A 24,132-nucleotide genomic window follows, 5' to 3' on the forward strand; every position below is an offset into this window, starting at 1 on the left:
CAGAAACAACCTGAGATGATCATTATCTCTTCCTTAGAGGTATCGCCCTTAACATTAGTAGGCTTGGTAAAAGTATTTATGATAATTAAGACCCACACCAAAAAAAAAAAAAAAGGACATTAAAGCAGGAGGGAGTTAGACAGGAAGAAGAAAGATCCAGCAGAAAGAGGGGGAAGAGGTCAGTGGGGCGAATAAGACCACAATGGACCATATCACCCATAAAATTGTCCTAAAGTTACATAATTAATGCTTTTAAAGAAAAGTCTGTCCAAGTGAGTGCTAATTTAGAGCTTCATTTTCTGACTGAAATAGCATCACTGTTCACATGTAACAAAAGGAAAAGAAATAGATGAATCTCTTCACCAAATTTTAAATTTTAGATACCAAAGAAAGAAGATACATAAGAAAGAAGGGACAACCCACAGAATGGAAGGGAAGAGCTGCAAATTATTTATGAGCTATGAGTCTTATGATCCAGAAGTATAGAAAGAATTCATACAGCTCAATCACTAAGACATACACAGTTTAAAAATGAGCAAAGGGGTCAGTGAGGTGGCTCAGCAGGTAAGTGTTTGCTGCCAAGCCTGGAAACTGGAGTTGGACTCCGGACTCCCACGGTAGAGGAGAGCACTGGCTGCAGAGCAGTTCCGACCTCCAGCGGAGTGCCGTGTGTGTCAGTCTGTGTGGCAGATGCTTGGAGAGGAAGCTGCAGACGTGTCTAGTGACCACAGCGCCAGTTCTGACTACCACATGACCACGGCCAGAGAGCTGACTCTCCCACATAGAAACGCTGTAAGGTGACGACAGGGGTCACCTTACATGGATAGAGATCACACAGGGTAAAGTGCCAGCCACACCACTGGATTCCAGCACGGTGACTCACTTGTTCAAGATAAGGAAAACACTGGCTGTGCGGCGGCTAGAATGGCAGCTGGCAGCAGATCCCAGGTAGAGGGCAACTATGAGACAGCTGATCAGAGACAGAAACAGCTCCTGTGGGCTGTGAGATTCCTGTGGGCGCTGTGTAGAGGAATTGCTACTATTTCTTACAGCTATACCCTCAAGGCTGACAGGAGGCCACTGGGTTATTGTGCCAGCGCAGTTAGCATAGATAAAGAACAATGTCCTCAGGTGTACAAGCCCAGCCCTGCAGAACGCCACCAGGGATCTAAAGTCCGGCAGCAACAGCAGATGAACAGACTCCAGCCCCGTCCTTGAAGAGCAGAAAAGAGGAAATCTGGCAGGCACTTCAGCGCTTCCCGCACTGTCTACTGTTCTATCACGTGATTTCAACCCTTCAGAAACAGAAGCTGGAGTAGCAACAGATGAAATCCCAAATTCTGGATTCTTGCAGAAGCCGAGAATGACATTTACTCTGCTGCTTTAGCAGAGAAAGACTAAACATTATCACTAGTGTATGGTATCCATGATGGCACCTACAACACTACAGAGGGTCCCGGACTGGGAAGGGAGCCTCTCCTGCTCCTCCTAGCACTAAACGGGCTAAAGCTCCATAGAAACAAGAGCAGTGCTTTCAGGAGGAAATTTAATGCATATTCCAATAACTTGAAAACTTTTTAAAATCACACATGTGAATTTACTTTCTAGTGGTATCCTTTTTATGTTAAAAGGAAGGAGAGAGGGAGAAAGAAGAGATGGGGGATCGTTTTGGGCTGCACCAGCTCCATCTGGGCACCGTGCTAAGGGCTCTACACATTATCTCACGATTCTGCAAATCACAGAACACGCTTCACAGCGCGCTTCATTTTGCAAATATGCAGTTTCAAGAGTTTCCTTGCTTGCCCCAGGCTGCAAAACTAAAGAGTGGGAGAGAGGACACACAGAAAGGATATCTACACATATCAGCTATTGCTGGACGTCCCTCAACACTGGCTGCACTTCCTACCGGGGACGTGGGCACTCGCGCTCTAGTCCCACTCAGAGGAGCACCTGCCATGTCCTCACACTGACTACTGGAGGGCAAGTTTTCAAATCAGGAACGGAAAGGGCACAGATCACTGAAAAGACACTGTTTTAGACTCAGCTGAGGTAGACAGGCCACAGTAAAAGAATGAGAGTGCATGCCTTTAACCCAGCACTTGGGAAGCAGAGGTTAGGGGAATTTCTGTGAGCACAAGCCCGTCTGGTAAAGTTCCAGGATGGTGCTACACAACAGCAGTCTGTCTCAAAAAAACAACAAACCACAAAACAGAATCTAGCATGGGTAGATGGTACCTATTGGGTAGACTCTGAACCAGCTGTGCTGGACAAGAAGGCCAACAGAAAGCCTGGCAGTGTATGATTCCATTTGTACAGAATGTCCGCGATGGCAAAACCATAGAAACGGACAGAGTGGAAAGTTTCGCTTGCTGTTAGGGTGTCTCCGCACTCTAGTAGGGGTGATGGAACACACAAACAAGGCAGATGATAGTCCGTCAGCAGTTAGGAACCGTGTGTTCTTCCCTGCTTGAAGTTTATTCTCTGAGTCAGCAAAGGGTTCGGGAGCCAGGCTTCTCCTTCTCCTTCTCCCAAGAGTACCTGCAAATGTCTTGAAAGTAAGTTTATTATTCCTTTCCACATTGCTATTTATACTAGTCAGCTTTCCCAAGAGGAGAAAAAGAAAATTACTGTAAGAATGAAAGCCATCCAGGAATAAATTGCCAACAGAGTAGTGTGTGTGTGTGTGAGTGTGTGTGTGTGTGTGTGTGTGTGTCCATCCTAGTTGGTTCTGTGGAGAAAGAAAGCTGACAAGTGTATCAAACAGGATGGGGCAGAGGGCCTCAGGAAGTCCCTGACCACAGTGCTATAAGATGAGGATGGGTGAAGGGGAACCGTACATCCCGTCGTTAAACTGTCCTGTGCTATTTGAGTTTCCTGAGAAGCTGGCTCTGCGAGTAAGGCTGGCACCCCAACTTCAGGCCCAAGCATGTTTATGCCAAGTGTCTTCTTCCAAGACCCCCTTCCTAGGGCTCGGCTGGCTCCACTGGCACTGTGACAGAGCAGTAAGAGAATGAAACAGCCCAAAAGTAAAACACGGCACCCCTGAAAACAGAAGGTAGCTGTTTCTACCAGAGGGTGCTGCCTATCCCACGATACAGACTGACTGCAGCGGAAGCTCAGCCATGGAGAGGAAGTTCTATTGGAAAGTCCGGTTGACTGCCTCAACCTCCCCAGTCAGGTTCTACGGGCACTGTGAGCACCCAATTTGATGATGCCAACTCTATCTGTTGCTATCTGTCTTTTACTTGGAAACCTCACCCAAGAGGACATCTCTCTGCCTGGGATTCCCGTTTCGTGAACTTCAGGTGGCTGTCACAAAAGGGGTTTCCTTAGTAGGCTTTCTTTAGCTGGATGTTCTCAGGACCTGCTTTAAGGATGTCTATTTATTCTTTTACTTGGCTGCTGTACATTTAAGAAGAACATTTAGAACAGACAATAGAGCTCCTACTATAGATCATCTCCATACCATGTATATCAGAAGAGGCCACAGTGACAGCAGGGACCCATATTTCAGGAAGTGGAAGCTGTAAGCACCGAAATGCTGAGAATGTTCTAATCTAACATGATGGCCAGCATGGCAGGAGCACAGAGAACTTTCAGAAAGAAAGAATGACATCAGAATAGGGGTCTAGGCCACATTACCAGGCCTGGGGACCACAAAACTGCAGTCTGGTTATGAGTAAGAATGGGTGTTCAACAACACCTTATCTGCATTCTAACAGAAATCAGTGTGGATGCTAAATGAACACAGACAGACATGGGGGAGGAAGAGGGGACAAACGCCCTGATGTGGTAATGTGGTAATGTGTTTGCAAGGACAGCCCCAGCAAAGCGTCACCAGGTCGGCACCAGCAGGTCAGTGGAATGATGAGAACGGACCATCTAATGGAGTCAGTGGGGGCTCAGAAACAGAGCCAGTGGTAAGTCCACTGGCCTGACAAAGTAGATGGAGAAAACCTAACTTTTAAGACCTATAAAACCATATTGAAACATCTAGTATCCGTTCAGAAACAGCAAAAGCATTATTGCCAAGCAACTGAAGATGCAGAAATGGAGACTGGTTTCCCCACTCACCATTTGCAGACTGTATCATAGTTCCAGACTTTTGGACTTCATCAAATTTTGTAAAAATGACATTCAACCTGTTTGAAAACAAAAAATATATATATGGAATATCAATCATCACCATTTATGATAAACAAACACATTAAGTTGACTGCTCCGATGCCTTAGTTTTTCTGCTGCTGTGGTCAAATACCCTAAGAAAAGCAAGCGAGGAGAGAAAGGGTCAACTTCAGCCCACAACTCCAGGTTACAGTCCATCCCTCTGGAGAAGTCAACCTGAAGCTGTTAGTCACCCACAGTCAAGAGGAGAATGAACGTACACATGTTTCTAATCAGCTCATGCTCGTATAGACCCTACACAGGGAGCTGGGCTGCTCACAATGGGCAGGTTTCTCACTTACTAACATAGTTCAGACAAGCCTACATGGCATGTTCATAGGCCTAGCCAATGTAGATAGGTTCTCCTTGAGATGCTCAGGTGATCCTGAGTTGTATCAAGTTGACAATTAAAATAAACCATCTGCCCCCCCACCCAAAATGATCAAGTATAAAAAACCAGTTAGTAAGAATAATAGCTCCCTCAGTAACAGATAATATCCAGCAAAAATTCAACACCTAGAATGGCTCCATCACTGGTTTAAGGCTCAGTCTAAAAGACCACACCTGGGACTCATGTGCTAGCTCTATGGGTAACAGTGCTTGCTGCACAAGCATGAGGACCTGAGTTCAAATCCCCAGTCCCAGTGTTAAAACCACAACACTGCGAGGGGTGAGAAACAGGAGGATCACTGGGTCTCACTGGTCACCAGCCTAGCTTCGGGTTCAGTGAGAAAGCCTATCTCAAAGGGAAGATGGTGAGTGACAGTGGCAGAGCAGGACACCCGATGTGCTACACACACACACACACATACACACACACACACACACACACACACACACACACTAAATGGGAAACTTTTTTTAGTTTGTTTTAAGAGTTCACATTTCTCCTGCTTCTTTTGAAGCAGACTGCCAATTACTTTGGATAAAGTCTTTCACACTACAGGCTTTCTCTGACTTGTACTTAATTCCAAATGTTATAAGTAACTCCTAAAAACAAATGCGACTGAACACGCTTCAGTTTAAGAAATCTACATGGCACTTCTAATAACAAATAATCCCACCTTGGCATTTAAATGTAAGCAAAACTGCTGATGCGTCAAAACACTCCACCCTGGCTGACACCACAACCAAGAGAAAAGACCAGCGATGCAGCATCACCTCTAAGCAAAGCGCAGAGGCTGCCCAAGCAAAAGTGCTCGCTCACTCTCTGCTGTGAGACGAACACTGACGCTTCAGAGCACCACACTCTGTATTCACTCGCTGCCACCCACTCCTGGGACCGGCTAGTCACAGGGCTCTCCTGCCCTCCCACCCTGCCTTTGAGAGCAGCCATTTCACACACACATCTTTTCTTACCCAGAATGCAAACTCCCTGGAGGCTAAGATGGAAGCCATGTTCTCGTGGTAACAACGCAGAGGGCCACCTGTGAGAGTCACATCATGGCTTCTCTGCAGCACTGAATGTGTCTCATCTTCTGGAGTTAGTTCATTTACTCACTCAGTCCCGCAACAGGCGCTCGCAGGCCCATTCCATGCCTGGCTCAAGTTGACTGGACGATGAATGGGAAGGCTGCTTCCCTCTAACACTTAAAGTCAAGCAACAGGCAGACCAAGAACACCACTGGCAAACGAAGGAGTGAAGGCACTTTTACAGTGCCTCACCCCTCCCATCGCATAGGGAAGAGCGACAATCTTTTCAAGGCTCCCAGGACCAGACACAGCTTCAGAATCCTTTCTGAATTTACTCCGACCACCACTACCCACAAATCAAAGTGGAGACGAAAATAAAAGTCCAATTGCCAACTCAGGGTCACACATGAGTGAACACTGTAACTCACATTCAGATCCAGCGGTTACCAAAAATCCGAAAAGATGGCTTAATGTCAGTTCGCAAGATGTTTCCATCACCTTCCCTTTTAAAGCAACAAAGATCTTGAATGGATGGACAAGCCTACAAATAGGCTCACCGCTCAGGTTGCCAGGGTGTGCCCTGACTTGGGTACCACTTTATTGTGTCACAACCACACCCTCTGCCATGACAGGAACATGCCAGCAGGTTTACAAGTTAGGGCAGAGGTATCCCTTTCATCTGGCTGTCTCTGAAGTCTCTGAAGGAGGGCGAGGATTACGCTCTTGGGACAGTCCCAGTTACCAATGGCACTTGTGAAAACAGTACTGTAAGATCTCTCCAAGGGGTGAGGGCTACACACAAGGGGTGAGGTCTTAACAACCATGCAGGACAACATCCACAGACACGCCACCATTCCTGGTACTTGTCTTCACTTGGAATGCTCCCAGGCAGGATGCCCTCCCCATCGCTGTCACATTCCGAGTTAACTAACTCCCTCACTCTTTGCTCGGTAGTGCCTCATCATGGCTCCTACCATGGTTACACCTTAGAGACCTGCAACCTGGCTGTGGGCAGCTGGCACCAACAGAGCACAGCTCGGGCATGGAAGTACTGACTTCATCTGTTAGCTTCAAACACAGCAACTGAGGAGGCCTCTCGTGGAAAACATCAACTGGCACAGATATAGACAGGTGAGGTCCAGGTTTATCCTAGCCCCACGTCTGCTGTGGAGATAAGACACCCTGACGAGAGCAGCTCAGGAGAGAAAGACTCTATTCTAGCTCACAGCTCCAGGTACTGCCCATCACAGCAGGGACTTCAGGGCAGCGGGAGCTCAGACCAGAGAGAAGCGATGTCTGTGTGCTCGCCTGTGCTCAGCTGGATTGCTCCAGGCTTACACAGCTCAGGATCCCCAGGCGTGAGGAATAGCGACACCCAGGGTAGGTTGGGTTGTCTCACAAGAGTAAACTTTAAAAAAAAAATCTCACAGGCTAAGCTCACAGGCCAAGCCAATGCAGACACCTGTCCCTGGGTGATTCCAGGCTGGGACAAGTTGACAAGTCACACTGACCTCACCTCGGAAGCTATCAAATGGTTTTATTTTTTTAATCTTTAGATTTCAATTTAACATCTTGTGGTTTGTGGTATGCCTCAGTGATAAAATACAGATTACCATACCTGTAGCCTTGATTAAACTACCCTCAAGAAAGGAGAAATTAATTTCTTTACTAGTTTGATAAATCAGCACTATCATTTTGCCCTAGTTTTATTGAATTTAAGTATTTACATTAAATCCAACCCAGACAGCTTATTGTACTATAAGATTTATGTTTAAATCTTGGCTATACATTTTTAATAATGTAAAATATAAATTTTAAGTCATTCCCAAGAAACAAACCCTGAGAATGTCAGTCAACAAACTTCATCCAAACACCAAAAGCTTCTCTTGCTCAGCTTAAGTCTTCCCTCCTGAACAAGGATACCAAAGTTTCTAATTGGGGCCGGTGAGATGCTCAGTCAGTAATAGAGATTGCTGGCAAGTCTGACAACCCGAGTTTGATCGCCAGAACCCGTAAGGTGAAGAAGAGAACCAAGTCCCACAGTCTGTTCTCTGCACACCCCATGCATACTGTCTATGTGTGCACACCTTCCACAGCTATCTATCAGCCTATCTCTGCCATTCCTCACTTTCTCTCATACATACAAGTAAGTGTGTGTGTGTGTATTTGAGGAAAAGAAGCATGTATTCAAAACCTCAACCTCAGTCAGGCAGATGCAGGCCTTTAATCCCAGTACTACAGAAGCATAAGCCAGCCTAGTCTATATGATGAGTTCCAGGCCATTCAGAGCAGCACAAACAAACAAACACATAAAGATATAAAAACCCAAACCTTTTGGATGGAAGAGACTAAAAGAAAATCAAAATGTAAAAGTTGTCCCAGGACTGAGGCGATGACTCCATGGTTACAGTGGTTGCCCCTGAACATGAGGCCCAGAGTTCAGATCCCCAGTACACGCTGTGCAGGTGAGATGGCTCTTCTGTAACTCCAGTCTCAGAAAGCAGAGACAAGGGATCCCTAGAGCAAGCTCTGAGTTTGAGAGACTTTAACTCAATAAATAAGGCGGGAACGTAACTGACGATGGTTTCTGACGACAACCCTGGGCCTCCACACGGATGCTGGCTGGTTTTATACCAGCCTGACACAAGTTACAGTCATCGGAAAGGAGGGGGCCTCAACTGAGAAACGACCTCCATAAGATCCAGCTGTAAGACATTTTCTTAATTAGTGACTGATGGGGGAGAGTCCGGCCCATGGTTGGCAGTGCCATCCCTGGGCTGATGGTCAAAGGTTCTATATGAAAGCAGGCTGAGCAAGCCATGAAGAGCAAGCTAGTAAACAGCCCTCCTCGGTGGCCTCTGCATCAGCTCCTGCCCCCAGGTTCTTTCCCTGCTTGAGGTCCTGTCCTGACTCCTTCAGTGATGAACAGTGATGAGGAAGCAAAAGCCAAATAAACCCTTTCCTCCCTCAAGGTATTTTGGTTATGGTATTTCATCAAGCAATAGCAAAAGTGACTAAGACAACATGTATGCGTACACATGTGCCCACACACATATGAGTCCATACATACACACTCACAGTGTAAGTGATCAGCCACAACCTTAGCTTGATTTCCCAGAACCCACATAAAGCAGAAGGACATGGTCTAGTATTGCCCTCTGGCCTCTAAATGTGTGCCACGGCATACATCTACCACCATACATACAAAATAAATGTGATTTAAAAATTAAAGCACTTTCATTCCCATCTGATTAGTTCACATACATCCCAGGGTCCTGGAGTAGGCTCCACCCACCTGTTTAGGCAAATAACTCCTACTCTATTTCAGCACACCGTGCCACATCCCTAGTACCCAGGACTCCAGAAACTCTTCCATGAAACAACAGAGAAAATGAAGAGGTTAAGTCCAAAGAAATGAGTCTTGGCTCTGGCTCTGATTCATTACTGTGTGATCTCTCAAAAGTCAGTTTGAGAATCTGGACCCCTGCAGTATCTTGGGACATAGGGATAGGCTTAGGGAGTTGTGCCCACTAGGATCATCAAAATAATAGAAAATCAGTTGTTACAGAATTTTCTAATTCTATCTCTAATGAGCCATTTCCAGCTCGTTTCTTGGCCTATAAGGTGCTGTTTCTCTTGCATCAGTTCATACACTGAAGGACACGCTCCTTTTGAGGATGTAGTCTCCATGTGTTTTGTGCTGTTTAGAGGCAGGCCCACATTAGACAGCTTCATTCACTAAGCTAAACCACAAAATGATGAGTGCTGAATGTCTCAATACCAATACCTTTGAAAGGTGCAGTGCCAGCCTATCTGCCTGGTTTGTGGATCAGATGTAATCTCTTAATTAATACTCCCGCATCACGCCTACCTGCTTGCAGCTATGTTTCCCAATGTGATGATCATGGACTCTAACCCCCTGGAACCATAAGCCCCAATAAAACGCTTTTTTTAAAATTGCCTTGTGATAATGCTTGGTCACAGCAATAGAACAGTAACTTAGGCAGGCATAGAACGAGGCCAGTTGTTGGCATGAGTCATCTGAGGTGAGAGAGAGGGTTGGGGGTGACAAAGGAGGGAGCTGTGAAAGCTGAGATCAACCTTGGGTGCCATTCTTTAGGTGCCAACCGCTTTTCTTTTAGAGACGGAGTCTCGTTGGCCTAGAGTTCTTCAGGTCAGCTAGGCTGGCTGATTAGGGAGCTCTAGGATCTTTCTGTCTCCATCTCCCCAGTGCCGAGACTACAAGCACATGCCACATCCAACTTTTTAAAAGTGAGGTTTGAGGCTCAAACCTAAGCACTCAAGCTTACAAGGCAAGCACTTTCCTGCGCCGTTGTCTCCCCAGCCCCGAGTCTTATTTTTGAGGGAATAAGATAAAAGACTTCCACTGATGTCTAGTGTGGAGAAGACTTCTGGCCACCAGCCTCATAACTATGCATTCTTTGAATAAGATTACCACATCAAAAATAGGAGCATGAACCAACAGTAAACCTGAAAACGAGCAGGGGAAGGGGTGGAGAAAAAGTACTATGCACAAACATATACAGAATCAATACAGGTTTAAATAAAGATCTCTAAGGGGCAGCAGGTAAAGGCACCTGCTGTCAGCGCTAAGGACTTGAGCTCACATGGACAGAGCTATTCCTGCAAGTCGTCCTCTGACAACGTGGCACAAGGACCCCCACAGAGACAAATAAATACATTTAAAAAAATTAAGTGGAAAAAAGAGAAAGCGCACACTCACCGGGACTGTGGCAGCCCTTTCTTACTGAGGTCTGCCCGCACACGTTCGCCTACATGTCTGTAAATCTCCACCAGACTGTTTATTGCTGCATCTCTAACCTGGACATAAAAGAAGAAATCTTACAGGTGCTTCATGTCACTGCCCAGTTCCTCCAAACAGAAGCTAAACAGTCTATATTTCACCCCAATTTAGCCAGCCTACCAGCACATACAATCCCTGGACAGGCCAGACTGAACAAGGGCACATCTTGCTCATAAAACAATCCCAAATCATAGAAACCCAAATTGTAGAAAAAGACCCCAGCTTTTTATACAGACTCCCAAGTCCTCCCTATTCTTTAACATTGGGATCAGGAAAACAGAATTAAAATAACAACAAAAAACCATTAAGCTAGGCTACAAGTAAAGCATCAGAAGTGAGGTGGTGTGAGGAGCACGAATCCCCCCTACCCCCCACTGGTTGAACAGTCTGGCAAGGATTAAGGGATGTGGCCTTGTTGGAGGAGGTGTGCCCATGTGGGTAGGCTGAGGTTTCAAAAGCCTATGCCAGTCCCAGATAACGCTCTCTCTCTCTCTCTGCCTTGTGGATCAAGATTTGAGTCTCAGCTCTAGCACCAGGCCTGATGCTGCCACACTCCCTGCCATGATGGTCATGGATTCTAACCTTTTGAACCTGTAATCTCTACATACACAGGCTCTTTTATAAGTTGCCTTGGTCATGGTAACTAAGACAGTGTCTAAGTAGATCACACATAAAGCATCAGCTTCATGTGTAAGGAGAGTAAAAGAAACAAAACTGAGAAATAATCTACTGTAAGAGCCCACATTCAAGGGATTTGCAATACTAAAACGAGTTAACACTGAACACAAATGCTACTTTAAATAGAAGTCAGGATATGGTCAATGTCCAAAACCAAAGATCATAGCAGAAAGGCAGGATCAGGGCTGCTGGGTAAAAAGCTGGCCCTGTGGGCACGAGGACCCAGTGAACCCTAGAACTCATGTTAAAAAGCCAGGAGGGCTTGCTTATAATCTCAGCACCAGAAAAGCAGGGACAGAAGGATCATGAGGCTCAATGATCATCTAGCAGAGCCTACATGATGAATTCTAGCAACATAGACTATCTCAAAAAACAAGTTGGACAGGGCCTGAAGAATGATATCAAAGTTGTCCTCTGGCTTCCACAAGCATATGAGTGCGCACACAAGTGTACACACACACACACACACACACACACACACACACACACACACACCACTACAAAAAGAGAAGGTGGAAAGGAGGAAGAGAGGACTCATGTCAGTGCTCAGAAGAGTGAGATTTCGCCAGGTCCAGCCAGAAGCGTGGATCCAAGTAAGACCGTGCTGCTCAAAGGCAGGAGGCACTGTGGCCCTCACGAGCTGCAGGCACATCATCTGGCCAGAAACAAGGACCTGCGGCACAGGCCATGAAATCAGGAGTAAAAGACAGGATGGATGTGTTTTCTTAGGGAAGCCTCATTATGGAGCATACATTAAATACCAACTTGATGCTAAATTTCTTTAGTATAAAAATGCATGTGAGGTCATTGAGATATCTCAGCAAGTAAAGTTGCTTGGCACCAACCAAGCCTGACAGCCTGAGTTTGATCCCCAGATCTGAAGCACAAGGAAAGAACTGCCTCCACAAGTTGCTCTTTGACCCCCACATATGCCTCTTTACAGATATGCATGTTTATTTTCAAAAACATGTGGTTATATGAGAAGATACTTTTGTTATTATATGAAACACTGACCTTTCTGAAGTAAAAATATTATGTCTGTGTGTTATTTCCAAAAGGTTCAGAGAACAAATACATGTTTTCAAGTATATGGCACACAAGCAGACGTAAAATAGATCTATCTGCCAGTGGTGAGGGAGAATTGTCTGTATTCTGTCAATCATATTTTAAATAAATGCTGATTAGCCAGGCAGGAAGTATAGGTGGGAAAACCAGACAGGAAGTAGAGGTGGAACAAAGAGAATGGAAGTATTCTGGGAAGCAGGAAGCTCCCTCAGCAGTTCTGCCCAGATCACCAAAGAGGCAAGATGTAACCTGCCCAGCTGTGAAAGGTACCGAGCCGTATGGCTAACATAGATAAGAATAATGGGTTAATATAAGCTACAAGAGCTAATAAGTAGCCTGAGCTAATGGGCCAATCAGTTTTATAACTTATGGAGATCTCTGTGTGATTTTCTTTGGGGCTTGCTGTCTGTGGGGTACTGAGCGGGACAGAAACCCCAACAAGCCAGCCCTTTATGTTACATGCCAGGGCTAGTTGACAGACACAAGTGCTCACTCAACTGCAATTCTGGCTTTTCTGTGAATGTACAATTTTGTACACAAAAAGAAAATAATAAATTGCAATACAGAATGGGATAAAGGCCAAGTAGGAAGTGACAGGGAGGCAACAGGGTTTGAGATTTGGTCTGCAGAAATGAAACCAAAATATGAAGGTGTTGTGGGACATTTGTTTACACTGTGTGAAGATGTGTCATTGTGACTGGTTTAATAAAGAGCCGAATGGTGACTAACTAGGCAGGAAAGGACAGGCGGGATTTCCGGGGACAGGAAGAAAGAAGATGAATCTAGAAACTTGGAGACACCAGTGAGGTGCAGAACAAGTCAGGCATGGTACAGAGGAGAGCTAACTGAACCATGTGGCAAAACACAGATTAACAAAAGCAGATTAATTAAATAAGAAGAGCTAGCTAGGGAAAAGCCTAAGCTAAAGGCCAAACTTTGTAATTACTAAGTCTCCGTTTCATTATTGGGAAGCTGGTGATCCCACAAAGCAAAGTCCTACAAGAAAGCCTACTACATAAAGGAGGAGGAAGGGAGGGACACAGGCAATAGTTTCTAGCCCTGCTTGACCTCGTCTCACATGACAGGTAATGAGATCCAAAAATCCTCTCGTTCTAATACATCTTGTTTTTTAAATCGCATGCCACATTCACCAAAATGCAAATGCTGAATCCCTAAATCCCAAGGCAGGGACAGGACCTCTAAGAAGATAAGGTTTGGAGCTAGGGCTGTGGAGATGCTTGAGTACCGTCCCTGCAGAGGACCTGAGTTCAGTTCCCATGTCAGGCAGCTCACAACTGCCTGTAATCTCAGCACCATACAATCCAACAGCCTTACTTGACTTCTCAAGCACCTGTACTCACACGTGCACATACCCACACATAGACAAACACACATGCACATAAATAAAGTTAATATTTTTGTAAAGTGTTAAGCATTGGAGGTCAGTGGTGGAACAGTAGATGGCTAAGCTGACTGGAGGAGTGAGGTGCATATATTTCTGTAAGATGCAGGGTGCAAGCAAAGTGCAGGTGTTTTACATGCAGGGAGATTACTTCAAAGGCAGATGTGGGGGCAGGGGCTGGAGCTCAAGGGTCGAAGGTTTGTCTCACATGTGTGAGGCCTCTGAAGGCAGGTACAGCCGTGGGGATTGTTTTCAGTGTTTAGTAGCGAATCCTCAGCCTATAAATCCTGTCTACTACAGGGAACACAAGTCGCCCTGAAGCACCAGCCTCATTTTCCACATGACAGGAAATGGAGATGAACGAGAATAAAGAAGTAATAAGCATTTTCTTATTAAAGGCCTATGGCTCAAACCACTGCAACAGGCTATGCCTGAGAGACATACAGTACAAGTACTGATCGGATTTTGGACATGAAGAGGTAATCTGAGGTTTAGTTTGTTAACACAACTTCACATTTCCCATCTTTTATTTAAAAAAAAAAAAAAGGCTTGGGCTGGAGAGATGGCTTAGTGGTTAAGAGCATTACCTGCTCTTCCAAAGGTCCTGAGTTCAATTCCCAGCAACCACATGGTGGCTCACAACCATCTGTCATGAGGTCTGCAGGCATACACACAGAAAGAATATTGTATACATAATAAATAAATAAATATTTTTTAAAAAAAGTTTAACTCACTTGTTTTATTTTTAATTTTTAAAGTTTATATGTATTCATGTTTTGCCTTGCATGTATGTATATGCATTTTGTGTGTGCCTGGATCCCTTGGAGGTCACAATTAGGCACTGACCACCCAGAACTGGAGTTATGGACAGTTGTGAGCTGCCATGTGAGTGTCCGGAACCAAGCTTGGGTTCTCTGTAAGAGCAGGAAGTGTTCCTATTTGTTACTTTTGAGACAGAGCGTCGCTATGCAGTTTGGCTGACCTGGAACTCACTATATAGACCAGGCTGTCCTTAAACTCTGAGGTCCACCCGTCTCTGCCTGCCATCACACCTCCTAGTTTTAAGTTTGGACAGTCTCCCTGACAGTTATTTAGAGCAGCTAACAGTCCCGCTAAAGGACTTCCTTCACATTATGTTGCATCGCTGCTGCTACTGAGAACCAGCCCAGGAGCGCCTAACTTTGGGTAAAGAACTATCCTTTCCGTACACAGAAGCATTGTGTTCCGTGTGGGTATATGCAAAGTACATCCATACTATGAAGACACTAAGATACCAGTACAATAAAGTATTTCACATATTTAAAACAATACATGCCAGACAGTGGTGATGCATGCCTTTAATCCCAGCACTTAGGATGCAGAGACAGGTGAATCTCTGAGTTTGAGGGCAGCCTGGTCTACAGAATGAGTTCCAGGATAGTCAAGGCTACACAGAGAAATCCTGTCTTGAAAAACAAAACAAAACAAACAAATAAATAAAATAACACAGTTAAGGGTATCTCAAAAACCCAGTATATGTGGCAGGTGTGAGATTTCTGCAAATGACAATGCCCATCTCAGGCTAAGCAGACTCTTAAGCTGGGCCCAACAGTGATACCAGAGACTAAGAACAATCGCTCTCCAAAGCACAGAAAGATCCAGAAGCAAACACACTACTGTCCGAACAGGGAGGCAGGCTCAAGAGCAAGGTGTATACCAGGGACAGCTGTGCAAGACCTGGACATGTCTTTACTCTAGGCTTTTTGTGTTGGCCCAGGTAGCTCTGAGCCTCTTCAAACTGATACTCAATGCCATCTCTACCATCAAACACAAAAACAACTGAGTTAATGTGTTCAGAATGTGGGACTGTTCGGATCATGTGATATTTAATCTGAGTTACTCCCAAACAAGGAGAACCTTGCCCAAACCCTAGAGAGATTCCCACACTAGCATCAGCTCTGACCGGAACAAGGGACATGGAGTCAAGGAGCAGTGCTATGTGAGAAGACGGCCGCCAACCTTGTCACAGTTCAGGGCAGCTGGTGGAAAACTTCAGAAGTAAAAACCTGGGGGAAGTAGAATTTGAGGCTCATCTGAATAGCTTTACAGGGAATAAAACATCACTTTCAAGTCTATAAACTGGGATCTGAGCTTCTGAGCAGGAAACGCTGATGTTACTCCCACAGGGCACAGCAGAGGGCCCTGAGCAGGTGAGGTGGTCCTTTCACATCTCTCCTCTAAACACCATCCAGGACCAGTGCACAGCGATGCCACAGCATCCGCTGTGGGGAAGGATGGTGCTCTGCAGAGTCCTGCCGGGTATCACTGTGCCTCACATGGTGCGGCCAGTGTGGGGTGTCTCTCCTATCAACTGGAGGATGGTGCCCACTCCAGCTACAGAAATACATTGTGTGCTATATGCCTTCCAACTGAGCTTCCCCTAGCATCTTCCCCACTTAGACCTGTGAGTCTGCCTTCCCTGTGAGCCTGCTTAGTCCTATGAGCCTGCCTTCCTTGTGAGCTTCCCTTCCCTGTGAGCTTCCCTTCCCTGTGACCAGCCGTAGTTCTGTGGACCTAGTCCACAAACCAGACAACAGGCAGTGAGCGATGAGTGCCGTCGTGCTGGACGGTGTGTCTAGCCTGCTCTGTCTCTCAACCACAGTGCACACAGATCCAAGGCCACCATACCCTATCACCTGCCAGCTTAACGACAGACAACCTCAAGTAGGTACCATGTAATGACACTGGCATCTCCAAATGGGACTTCTATAAGGGAGTCCTGCAGAAAACAGATGCAGAAACAAGGCTGAAGGCCTACTGGTGAGAAAGATAAAAGCACCAAAATTGTTCTGAAAAACTGTTGAGGCCATTTTAGGTTTTGCTCTGTTTCATTTTATGCATAAGTGTTTTGTTCCTATATATATCTGGGCACCACAGTGTAACGGGTGGTTGTGAGCCACCATGAGGGACTAGGAATTGAACCCACTGCAAGAACAACAGACACGGGGCTGGAGAAATGGCTCAGCAGTTAAGAGCACTGAGTGCTCTTCCAGAGGATCCAGGTTCAATTCTTAGCACCCACATGGCAGCTCACAACTGTCTGAAAATCCAGTTCCAGGGGATCTGACACCTTCACACCAACTCACATAAAATAAAGATAAATAAATCATAGAAAATTAAAAAAAAAAAGAAAAAAAAGAACAACACACATTCTTAACCATCTCTCCAGCAGCTGTGGTCATTTATAACTGGTAGACTATACAGTATGATTTGGTACCTGGAAATCACTGTGATTTCTCAGTACAGGAGAAGGTAGAGTGGCCACTACATTAGCTGAGATGTTTTATGCATGCTAGTGAATAGCTAATCTCTTACATCAGAGTCAGAGCTCCCCAGAGGTAGGTCCACCCACCTGCCGCACACACACCACAATGTACCTTCACAGGCTGCGGGTCTTCTTTCCACTCACCTGGCTGTTGGGGTCTCCCAGTAAGTTACATATATGTGGCACAATCTTGCTTAGTGTTAGAGTCTGTGCCCCAGAGCTAGAAAGAAAAGGCAAGAGTGAGAACAAAGGGAAGATGCCCCGCCCACACCTGCCCTTCTCCACCCCCAGGATTAGCCCCTCGGAATGGCTCTAAAGCACCCCAGATCCCACTGCTGAGCCCATGCTCTGTGCTCTTCCATGGCCTGGCCTTGAAGTCTACACCAGGCCTGCACCTTGCCACTGCGCTTGCCTCAGACCATCTCTCTGCGGTGCAACTCATACTTCCTGTTCTGCCAAACTCAGTGAAGCCAACCAAACTCTTCAGGGTCATCTGGGGGCGGGGGTGCTTTCGGACATTCTGTGATTGGTGCTGGTGACAAGATGGCCGCGGGGCATCTGACTAGGCCCTGCTCTACTGGGGAACTTCGTCACTTTTCTTTGAGGTTCCATCTTTACTTTTATTTATGTGCATGTCTGTCTGTCTGTATGTGTGCCAGAAGATGTCAGGTCCCCTGAAACAAAATTTATTGGCAGTTGTGAGCCACCTGATGTGGGTGCAGGGAACCAAACTCAGGTCCTCTGGAAGAGAAGCAAACACTCTTAATCATGCACCATCTTGCCAGCCATTTCGCCACTCCAATGCCCATGTCCCAGACCTACTTTGTGAATACACGCTACAAACAGCACAGACGGCTCCGGAAATAATTCCAGCAGCTTCTTTTAAAAACTAGAAATGGGCTGGGGAGTGGAGGTATGACTCAGTGGTTAAGAGCACTGGCTACTCTTCCAGAAGGCTCGAGCATCCACGCGGCTGCTCACCACCATCTGGACTCCAGTTCCAGAGAATCTAACACGCTCTTCCAGGCTCCAAGGACACCAAGCAATCACACGGTGCACAGACGTACGTGCAGGCAAAACTCCCAAACATAATAAATTAAAAAACGAACAAACAAAAAAACGGGCTTAGGAAATGGCCCTTCCATTGTACTCTACCTCAGAGAACTGAAATTTACACTTGTGCAGAAACTTATATACATATGTGTAGCAATTTTACTCCTAGGAGGCCCAAACTTGAAGCCACCACATTTTAATTGATAAATGGCTAATTAAAGCTGGATTACATCTGCAGTATATATTCTACACCAAAGGATTCTGACCAGCACTGAAACAAAATGAATCATCTCCACCAGTGGCATACAGTGCAAGCTCTGGGGAATTTAACTACGCAGAGACCTAGAAGGCAACCCTGACAGGGTACACAAGACTGGATTCCACTCGTAGAACAGTGTGAAATGACAAGGTCATTGAGATAAAAGTACAAATCGGTGGCTGCCACAGGCTATCGTGTGTGGTAAAACGGCAATGGGTGGGAGCCTCAAACATACATACAAGGCCTGTGTGCAGTTGTGGTGATGTGGACAAACTGTGAGCAGCACCCACACTTCCTGCTGAAAGCTACGCTGTCCTGTATGACATCCAACACTGGGCAGGAGGAGGGAAGGAGCTACTTCCCAGTACGTTTCTTTACAACTACCTGTTTACTTCAGAAGAAAGAGTGAAGGGTGGTGGTTGGTTTGTCTTGTTTTTAAAGCTTTAGCCAAGGGGCTGGAAATATAATTTAGCCTTTAAAATGGTTACTCAGCATCCCAGAGTCAAATAACCAGGACACATCTGGGACTGTGTCAGTAATACTAGTTCTTGAAGAGTGGAGGCAGGAGGATCAGAAGTTCAAGATACACACAGTTACAAAGTAAGTTCAAGACCAGAGAACCACATGAGACCCTATCTAGAAGAAGAAGAGGAGGAGGAGGAGGAGGAAGAGGAGGAGGAGGAGGAAGAGGAGGAGGAAGAGGAAAGAAGAAGAAGGGGGAGGAGGAGGAAGAAGAGGAGGAGGAGAAGGAAGAAGGAAGAAGGAGGAAAGAAGAAAGAAGAAAAAAAAAAAGCCAGGCAGTGGAGGTGCACACCTTTAATCCTAGCACTTGAGGAAGAAGCGAGCGGATCTCTGTTGAGTTCGAAGCCAGCCTGGTCTACAGAGTAAGATCAAAGACAGCCAAAACCATAGAGCTGTTACACACAGAAACTTTGTCTTGAAAAATATCAAACAAAAGAAGCTTTGGCCAAGCACAGTTTGCAGACTTACGCATTGAGTGTTGCAATAAGGCAGAGGCAGATGCCCTCTCTCGTGCGGAAGTTCTTGTGTTTGAAACCTCCGAGCATCCTGTCCCACACGTACTGCAAGTGACAATAAACAAGAGAGAGGGTAAGGATGCTTCGCGGTAAGGAAGAGGGTCAGGATGCTGTAGCCCTTCGCGGTAAGGAAGGGGGTAAGGATGCTGCAGCCCTTTGTGGTAAGGAAGGAGTTGACAGAATAAGAGCCTCTTTACAGGAACCACACTGGTCCCATTCTCAGGGTCCACTGAAGTAGGACAGCGAAATATTTTATCAACAACATCCAGTTAAAGGAAAAAAAGCAAGTGCACTGATGTAACACTGCTGGACCCTCCCCGCATCCCAAGGAGGTATAATTACCCCATGTTCTGACTGAGAACAGCGCAGCCCAAACAACAACAGGCGCACACTGCTTTCTGTCCGGAACAGCTCCTCGCTGAGGCTCACCCTAATATTTCTTTATCTCCCCTGGGAAACCGCTGCTGGCTGCTCCAGCTGCATCCCCCAGCAATGGTCAGTAGGACCCTGGAAGACAGGGCTGCGTCCATCCATTCTAGCAAGCCCAGCTAACTGTCATATAGAAACCAGGGCCCCAGCCAGGCCCACCGGCTCCTCAGATACCACCAGCTGCCCCTTTCCAGAGAAAACAGGAGCCAGTCTCTTAAATGACCTGAAGGGCACAAAAGATTGATCAAACACTCAATACCCATGTCAAACCTACTAATTTATTCAAATGATACATTTTGCTAGTTCTATATTTAAATCTTTCATATGAGGTCCAACTGTGGGTCATAAGAATGTTCATCACTGTACTGGCTAGTTTTATGTTAACTTGACACAAGCCAGAGTCATCAGAGAGGAAGGAGTCTCAGTTGAGAAAATGCAGCCATGAGATCCAGCTGAAGGGCATTGTCTTAATTAGTGATTAATCGTGAGGGCCCAGCCCATGGTGGGCAGTGCCCTGGCTGATGGTCCTGGGCTCTATAAGAAGGTGGGCTAAGCAAGCTATGAGAAGCAAGCCAGTAAGCAACACCCGTCCACGGTCTCCGCATCAGCTCCTGCTTCCAGGATCCTGCCTGTCCTGTTTGAGTTCCTGTCCTGACATCCTTCCGTGATGAATAGTGCAGCAGAAGTGTAAGCTGAACAAACCCTTTCTTCCCTGACTTGCTTTTTGGTTATGGTGTTTTGTCAAAGTAACAAAAACCCTAACTAAGACAATCCCTAACCCTTCAGCTTAAAAGAAATTAAGCCCAGGGAGTTGTACAAACACTGTTTGTGCACACAGGTGTGCGTCTCTTGTCCTACCTGGGGGTTAGCAGCTTGATCCATGATCTTTAGCAGCAGGGCTTGGTCTTGCTCCCTCACGGAGTCCTTAGCATCTCCCAGTCTGTCTATCAGACTTGGCAACACTGGAAACCAGAACGGAAACGATTAAATGAAAATAGATCTGAGAAATACCAGTTAACACTGTGACTCAATGGTTAGAGTGCTGGACAGGCACACAGAGGCCATGGGTTATATCCACTGCCCACACAAAACAGAAGAAAAAGAAAAAGGAATGGGGAAGATTCTCTACAGATACAGTCGTATAAACGTAACTGCTTAGTGTTTACACTGCCACCACGGAACACCTTGATTTAGTGACATTTAATCTGTGAGAAAATCCAACTGGCTTTTTCTTTTTCTTTCTTTCTTTTTTTTTCTTTTCTTTTTTCTTTCTTTCTTTCTTTTTTTTTTTTTGGTAGGACTTTTCAAAGAAAACCGCCTCTCAGAGGAGGGGCTGGGGACATGTACTGGCTGGCATTGAGTCTGATGGCTAATCTTGCATAAAGTCCTTAATTGGTAACATTTCATATTCGAGGTCACAGCAGGAAGGAATATTTTGGGATTAGAGGGAAAGGTGCCAGTTCAGAGGCAGTGAAGGTGTGATGTGGGGTGAGTTCAGGGTGGGAGGGAAGACTAACAATCTGCTGGTCGCGGCTTACCTGTGCCAATTTGCGCCTTGAACCGGTCCTGCAGCCTTGTCACCAGTGCAGACAGGATGTCCATGCCCAGTAGAACCACCTGCAACGGGAAACAGGCACAGCATCAGCGCTGCTGCGAAGTAGCGTCGGTACATCAGGTCCTCACGGTCCCAGAGCCCGGGGCGCCTAATGACTGGGAAGGCTGAGCTGGCTGCTCAGGAAAGGATGCTCGGCACGGAAAAACCGGTTACGGTTTGGAAGAAAAAATCGCCTAGGCGAAACTCCACTGAATAGAAGCAGCCTAACCCACAGAAACCCCATCACCGCCCATCCCATCCCGGCCCGGCCCGGCCCGACCCGGCCCGCCCCAGAGTAGCGTATGCAAATTAACCAGATGCAGTACAACGCCTTCCTCCGGCCCCGCCTAGAGAGGCGTGTATGCAAATTTTCAGACGTGTGGCGCGCGGCCTTCTGGGTAAAGCCGAGCAGGCGTCTGAAAGCCCCTCGGGAGTTTCAGGAAAGCAGAAAGAGTAATCATCGTCAGAAGCTGCACTTGTAGAAAATACTGGCCACCACGCGGGCTGGGGAAAGCCGCACGCGGTGGTCACCGCAACCATACCTGGGTTTGGAATTTCCTGGCTGCCCGAAGCGCTTGGTTGCAAGCAACCATCCTTTTCTTGGGGTTGCGCTACTGTCCAATGAACGCATAGTGAGGGCAGTACTGCTAACGCCTGACAACACACCTGCATCGGTTAGAGCTCTGCTTTACCTTGGTGCAATTTTTGGAAAACCACAAAACCTCTTTTCCACGCTTGAGAGTTCAAAGACAATTCATAACCGAGTCCTTCCCTGCGCCTCCCTAGGCGACTGCTAGAGGGCGGCTGCGGCGCTACTTCTGCGAGGCCGTCTCCCAAATTACTTTGTCTATTGTAGCCGTGAAGCTGCCCTGGATGGAGAGCGAGCGCTTTTCCGTACCCTAGTTCACATCCAGTTTCCACACAAACCCACTTAGCTCAAATACTAAACCAGGCTGGGAAGGAATTAGATAGTCGGAGGTGTAAAGGGAAAAGTATTTTTTCCATTCTTGGTGAGGCGGAATCTGTAACAGCCCCGGACTGGCCTGGAACTTTAAGTGTTGCTCATGCTCAGTCTCAAACTCCCAGCTTCCGACCACTGGAATTCCCGGACGGGGAGGGGGGATGGAATTCCAGGGAGGGGGAGCGACAATTTTCCCTTCGAAAAAGCTAAAGTTCTAATTTGACCACCAGGTTAGAAGATGAAAATGTACAGATAACCTTGTACCAACTGGTCCCCCTTCTCGTAGGGCTATCATTCCCTAGGAAAGGGCACCCAGACACTGAGAATAACTTTTTATAGCACCTTTATTTGCTTGGGAAGGGGAAAATAGCCTTCTAAAGTTGTTGGATTTTGTTTATTTGTTTGTTTGGGGTTTTTTTATTTGAAAGAACCAAATAATGAAGACCAAATTAAGAGTCAATGAATGGGCTCTATTTAAAGTGCACTGCACACAGAGCAAGAGAAACAGGAGGGAAGTCAGGGATCGATCCAAAGGAGGCAATGGGCTAGAGGAGTCTGAAGCACACACAGGTGCACAGCAGAGGAGCACAGAGCACAGATGCTCAGACAGCCGAGCGGGGAAAGCAACAGCTGACACTCACTAGGCGGCTACTACAAAGGAAGAAGGAGAGAGGGATGAGGAGGGAAGGGACTGTGCAAATAAGAACAGTACACTCTGGAAGTGTAAACGGAGTGTCAGTGTGGGAACTGTCTTCAGAAAATTAAATAAAACTTAACTATATGATCCAGCAATTCTACTTCTGGACATAAACGCAAAGGAGGTAACGATGGGTCAGGGTCCACATCCGTGGCATCGTTTCTCCAAGCACGATAGCTGGTGAGTGGGCGCTCAGCACGTGGTCTTTAACCAAGGCTGCAGTCCTAACTCGGGAGCAAAGTAAGTCACACTTGTCTTCCACCCTCCTTATCCCATAATAAATTCCCGAAATAAACAATTTATACACTTTAAATTGTGCACCGTTCCGAGCAGCACAATAAAATCTCACACTACACTGCTCAGTCCCATTCAGAATGCGAATCACTCCTCTGGCATCCGGTATCCAATGACGACGCCCTGTATGACTCACTGGGCGGCCATACCGGCTGGTCTGCTGGCAGGAAGCCCTCAGTTACTGAAAACTGCTCCCAAAGCACACGAGAGACACTGACAATGTGGATGTGCCAAAGAGAAAAGCATTGGGGTTACAGGGCCATAGCTCCACACCTGGCTTCCCCTTCAGCTGGAACTTCACAGCCTGGGGAATATATGTAGAAATACAAAAGGCAAGACACTCAGCACACCGACTGGGAGTGCTATTTTACATAAACGCCCTTGGGTCAGTGCGGTACCTAGAGGGGATAAAAAGAGAATGTCTTCTGCAACCCGCCAGGCACAAGTAACGCGTGTCAGCAACAACCCCACGATCCTGGGGTAGATTTTCCAAGCCTAGGCTATGAACTGGACCGTCCTTGACTCTCATCCACAGGCACCGTGAGAGAAGCAAAGCAGGGCAAATCCGTAGATTATCAAGGCCACGATGTTTACAAACTCTGCCAAGACTGTTTTCAGTGCAGCTCCACCACATTCTACACAGGCCCGGTGCTTTCAGGTTTGGGCAAGTCACAACACCTCCCAGCCAACACCAGGTGACCTCCAAAGTCATGTGAATCTCTTTGGTGCCCTGATAACGCCAGGTCCTGAAAAAGTACACAGGCTCCCTAAGCCTAGACTCACGAGGGACAGGGTACACCAGGCTTCATTCACCACCCACTGCCAGCCATCCCGTTTCCAAGTGTGAAAAGTACCACCTAACTATGCATCCACTCTACAGAGCACACAGAAGGGCTAACAAGCTTTATCAATATGCCTGGTACACAGCAGGTACCCATAAGGATGCCGCCTCTTCAT

General features: G+C 46.5%; 1 protein-coding gene and 1 non-coding gene across 17 annotated transcripts in view; one reads left to right on the plus strand and one right to left on the minus strand.

The window, feature by feature from the left end:
• Window positions 1–24,132, minus strand: part of Clasp1 (cytoplasmic linker associated protein 1) — a 217,653-nt gene that overhangs the window by 117,097 nt on the left and 76,424 nt on the right. For all 16 annotated transcript variants that reach the window (XM_087906617.1, XM_087906616.1, XM_048443840.3 and 13 more), the window contains exons 3-8: window positions 21,168–21,246; window positions 20,488–20,591; window positions 19,154–19,245; window positions 16,996–17,071; window positions 10,322–10,419; window positions 4,075–4,142 (exon numbers count right to left, since the gene is read on the minus strand). In XM_087906617.1, the coding sequence (XP_087762743.1) occupies window positions 4,075–4,142; window positions 10,322–10,419; window positions 16,996–17,071; window positions 19,154–19,245; window positions 20,488–20,591; window positions 21,168–21,246 (517 nt within the window). The remainder of the gene's footprint in view (window positions 1–4,074; window positions 4,143–10,321; window positions 10,420–16,995; window positions 17,072–19,153; window positions 19,246–20,487; window positions 20,592–21,167; window positions 21,247–24,132) is intronic.
• LOC125406801 (U4atac minor spliceosomal RNA) lies at window positions 21,812–21,936 on the plus strand. Its single transcript, XR_007234020.3, has one exon. It is a non-coding gene; the product is annotated as a U4atac minor spliceosomal RNA (small nuclear RNA).

The sequence above is a fragment of the Myodes glareolus genome, chromosome 5 (assembly GCF_982192425.1).
Source record: "Myodes glareolus chromosome 5, mMyoGla1.1, whole genome shotgun sequence".
Classification (NCBI taxonomy): Eukaryota; Metazoa; Chordata; class Mammalia; order Rodentia; family Cricetidae; genus Myodes; species Myodes glareolus.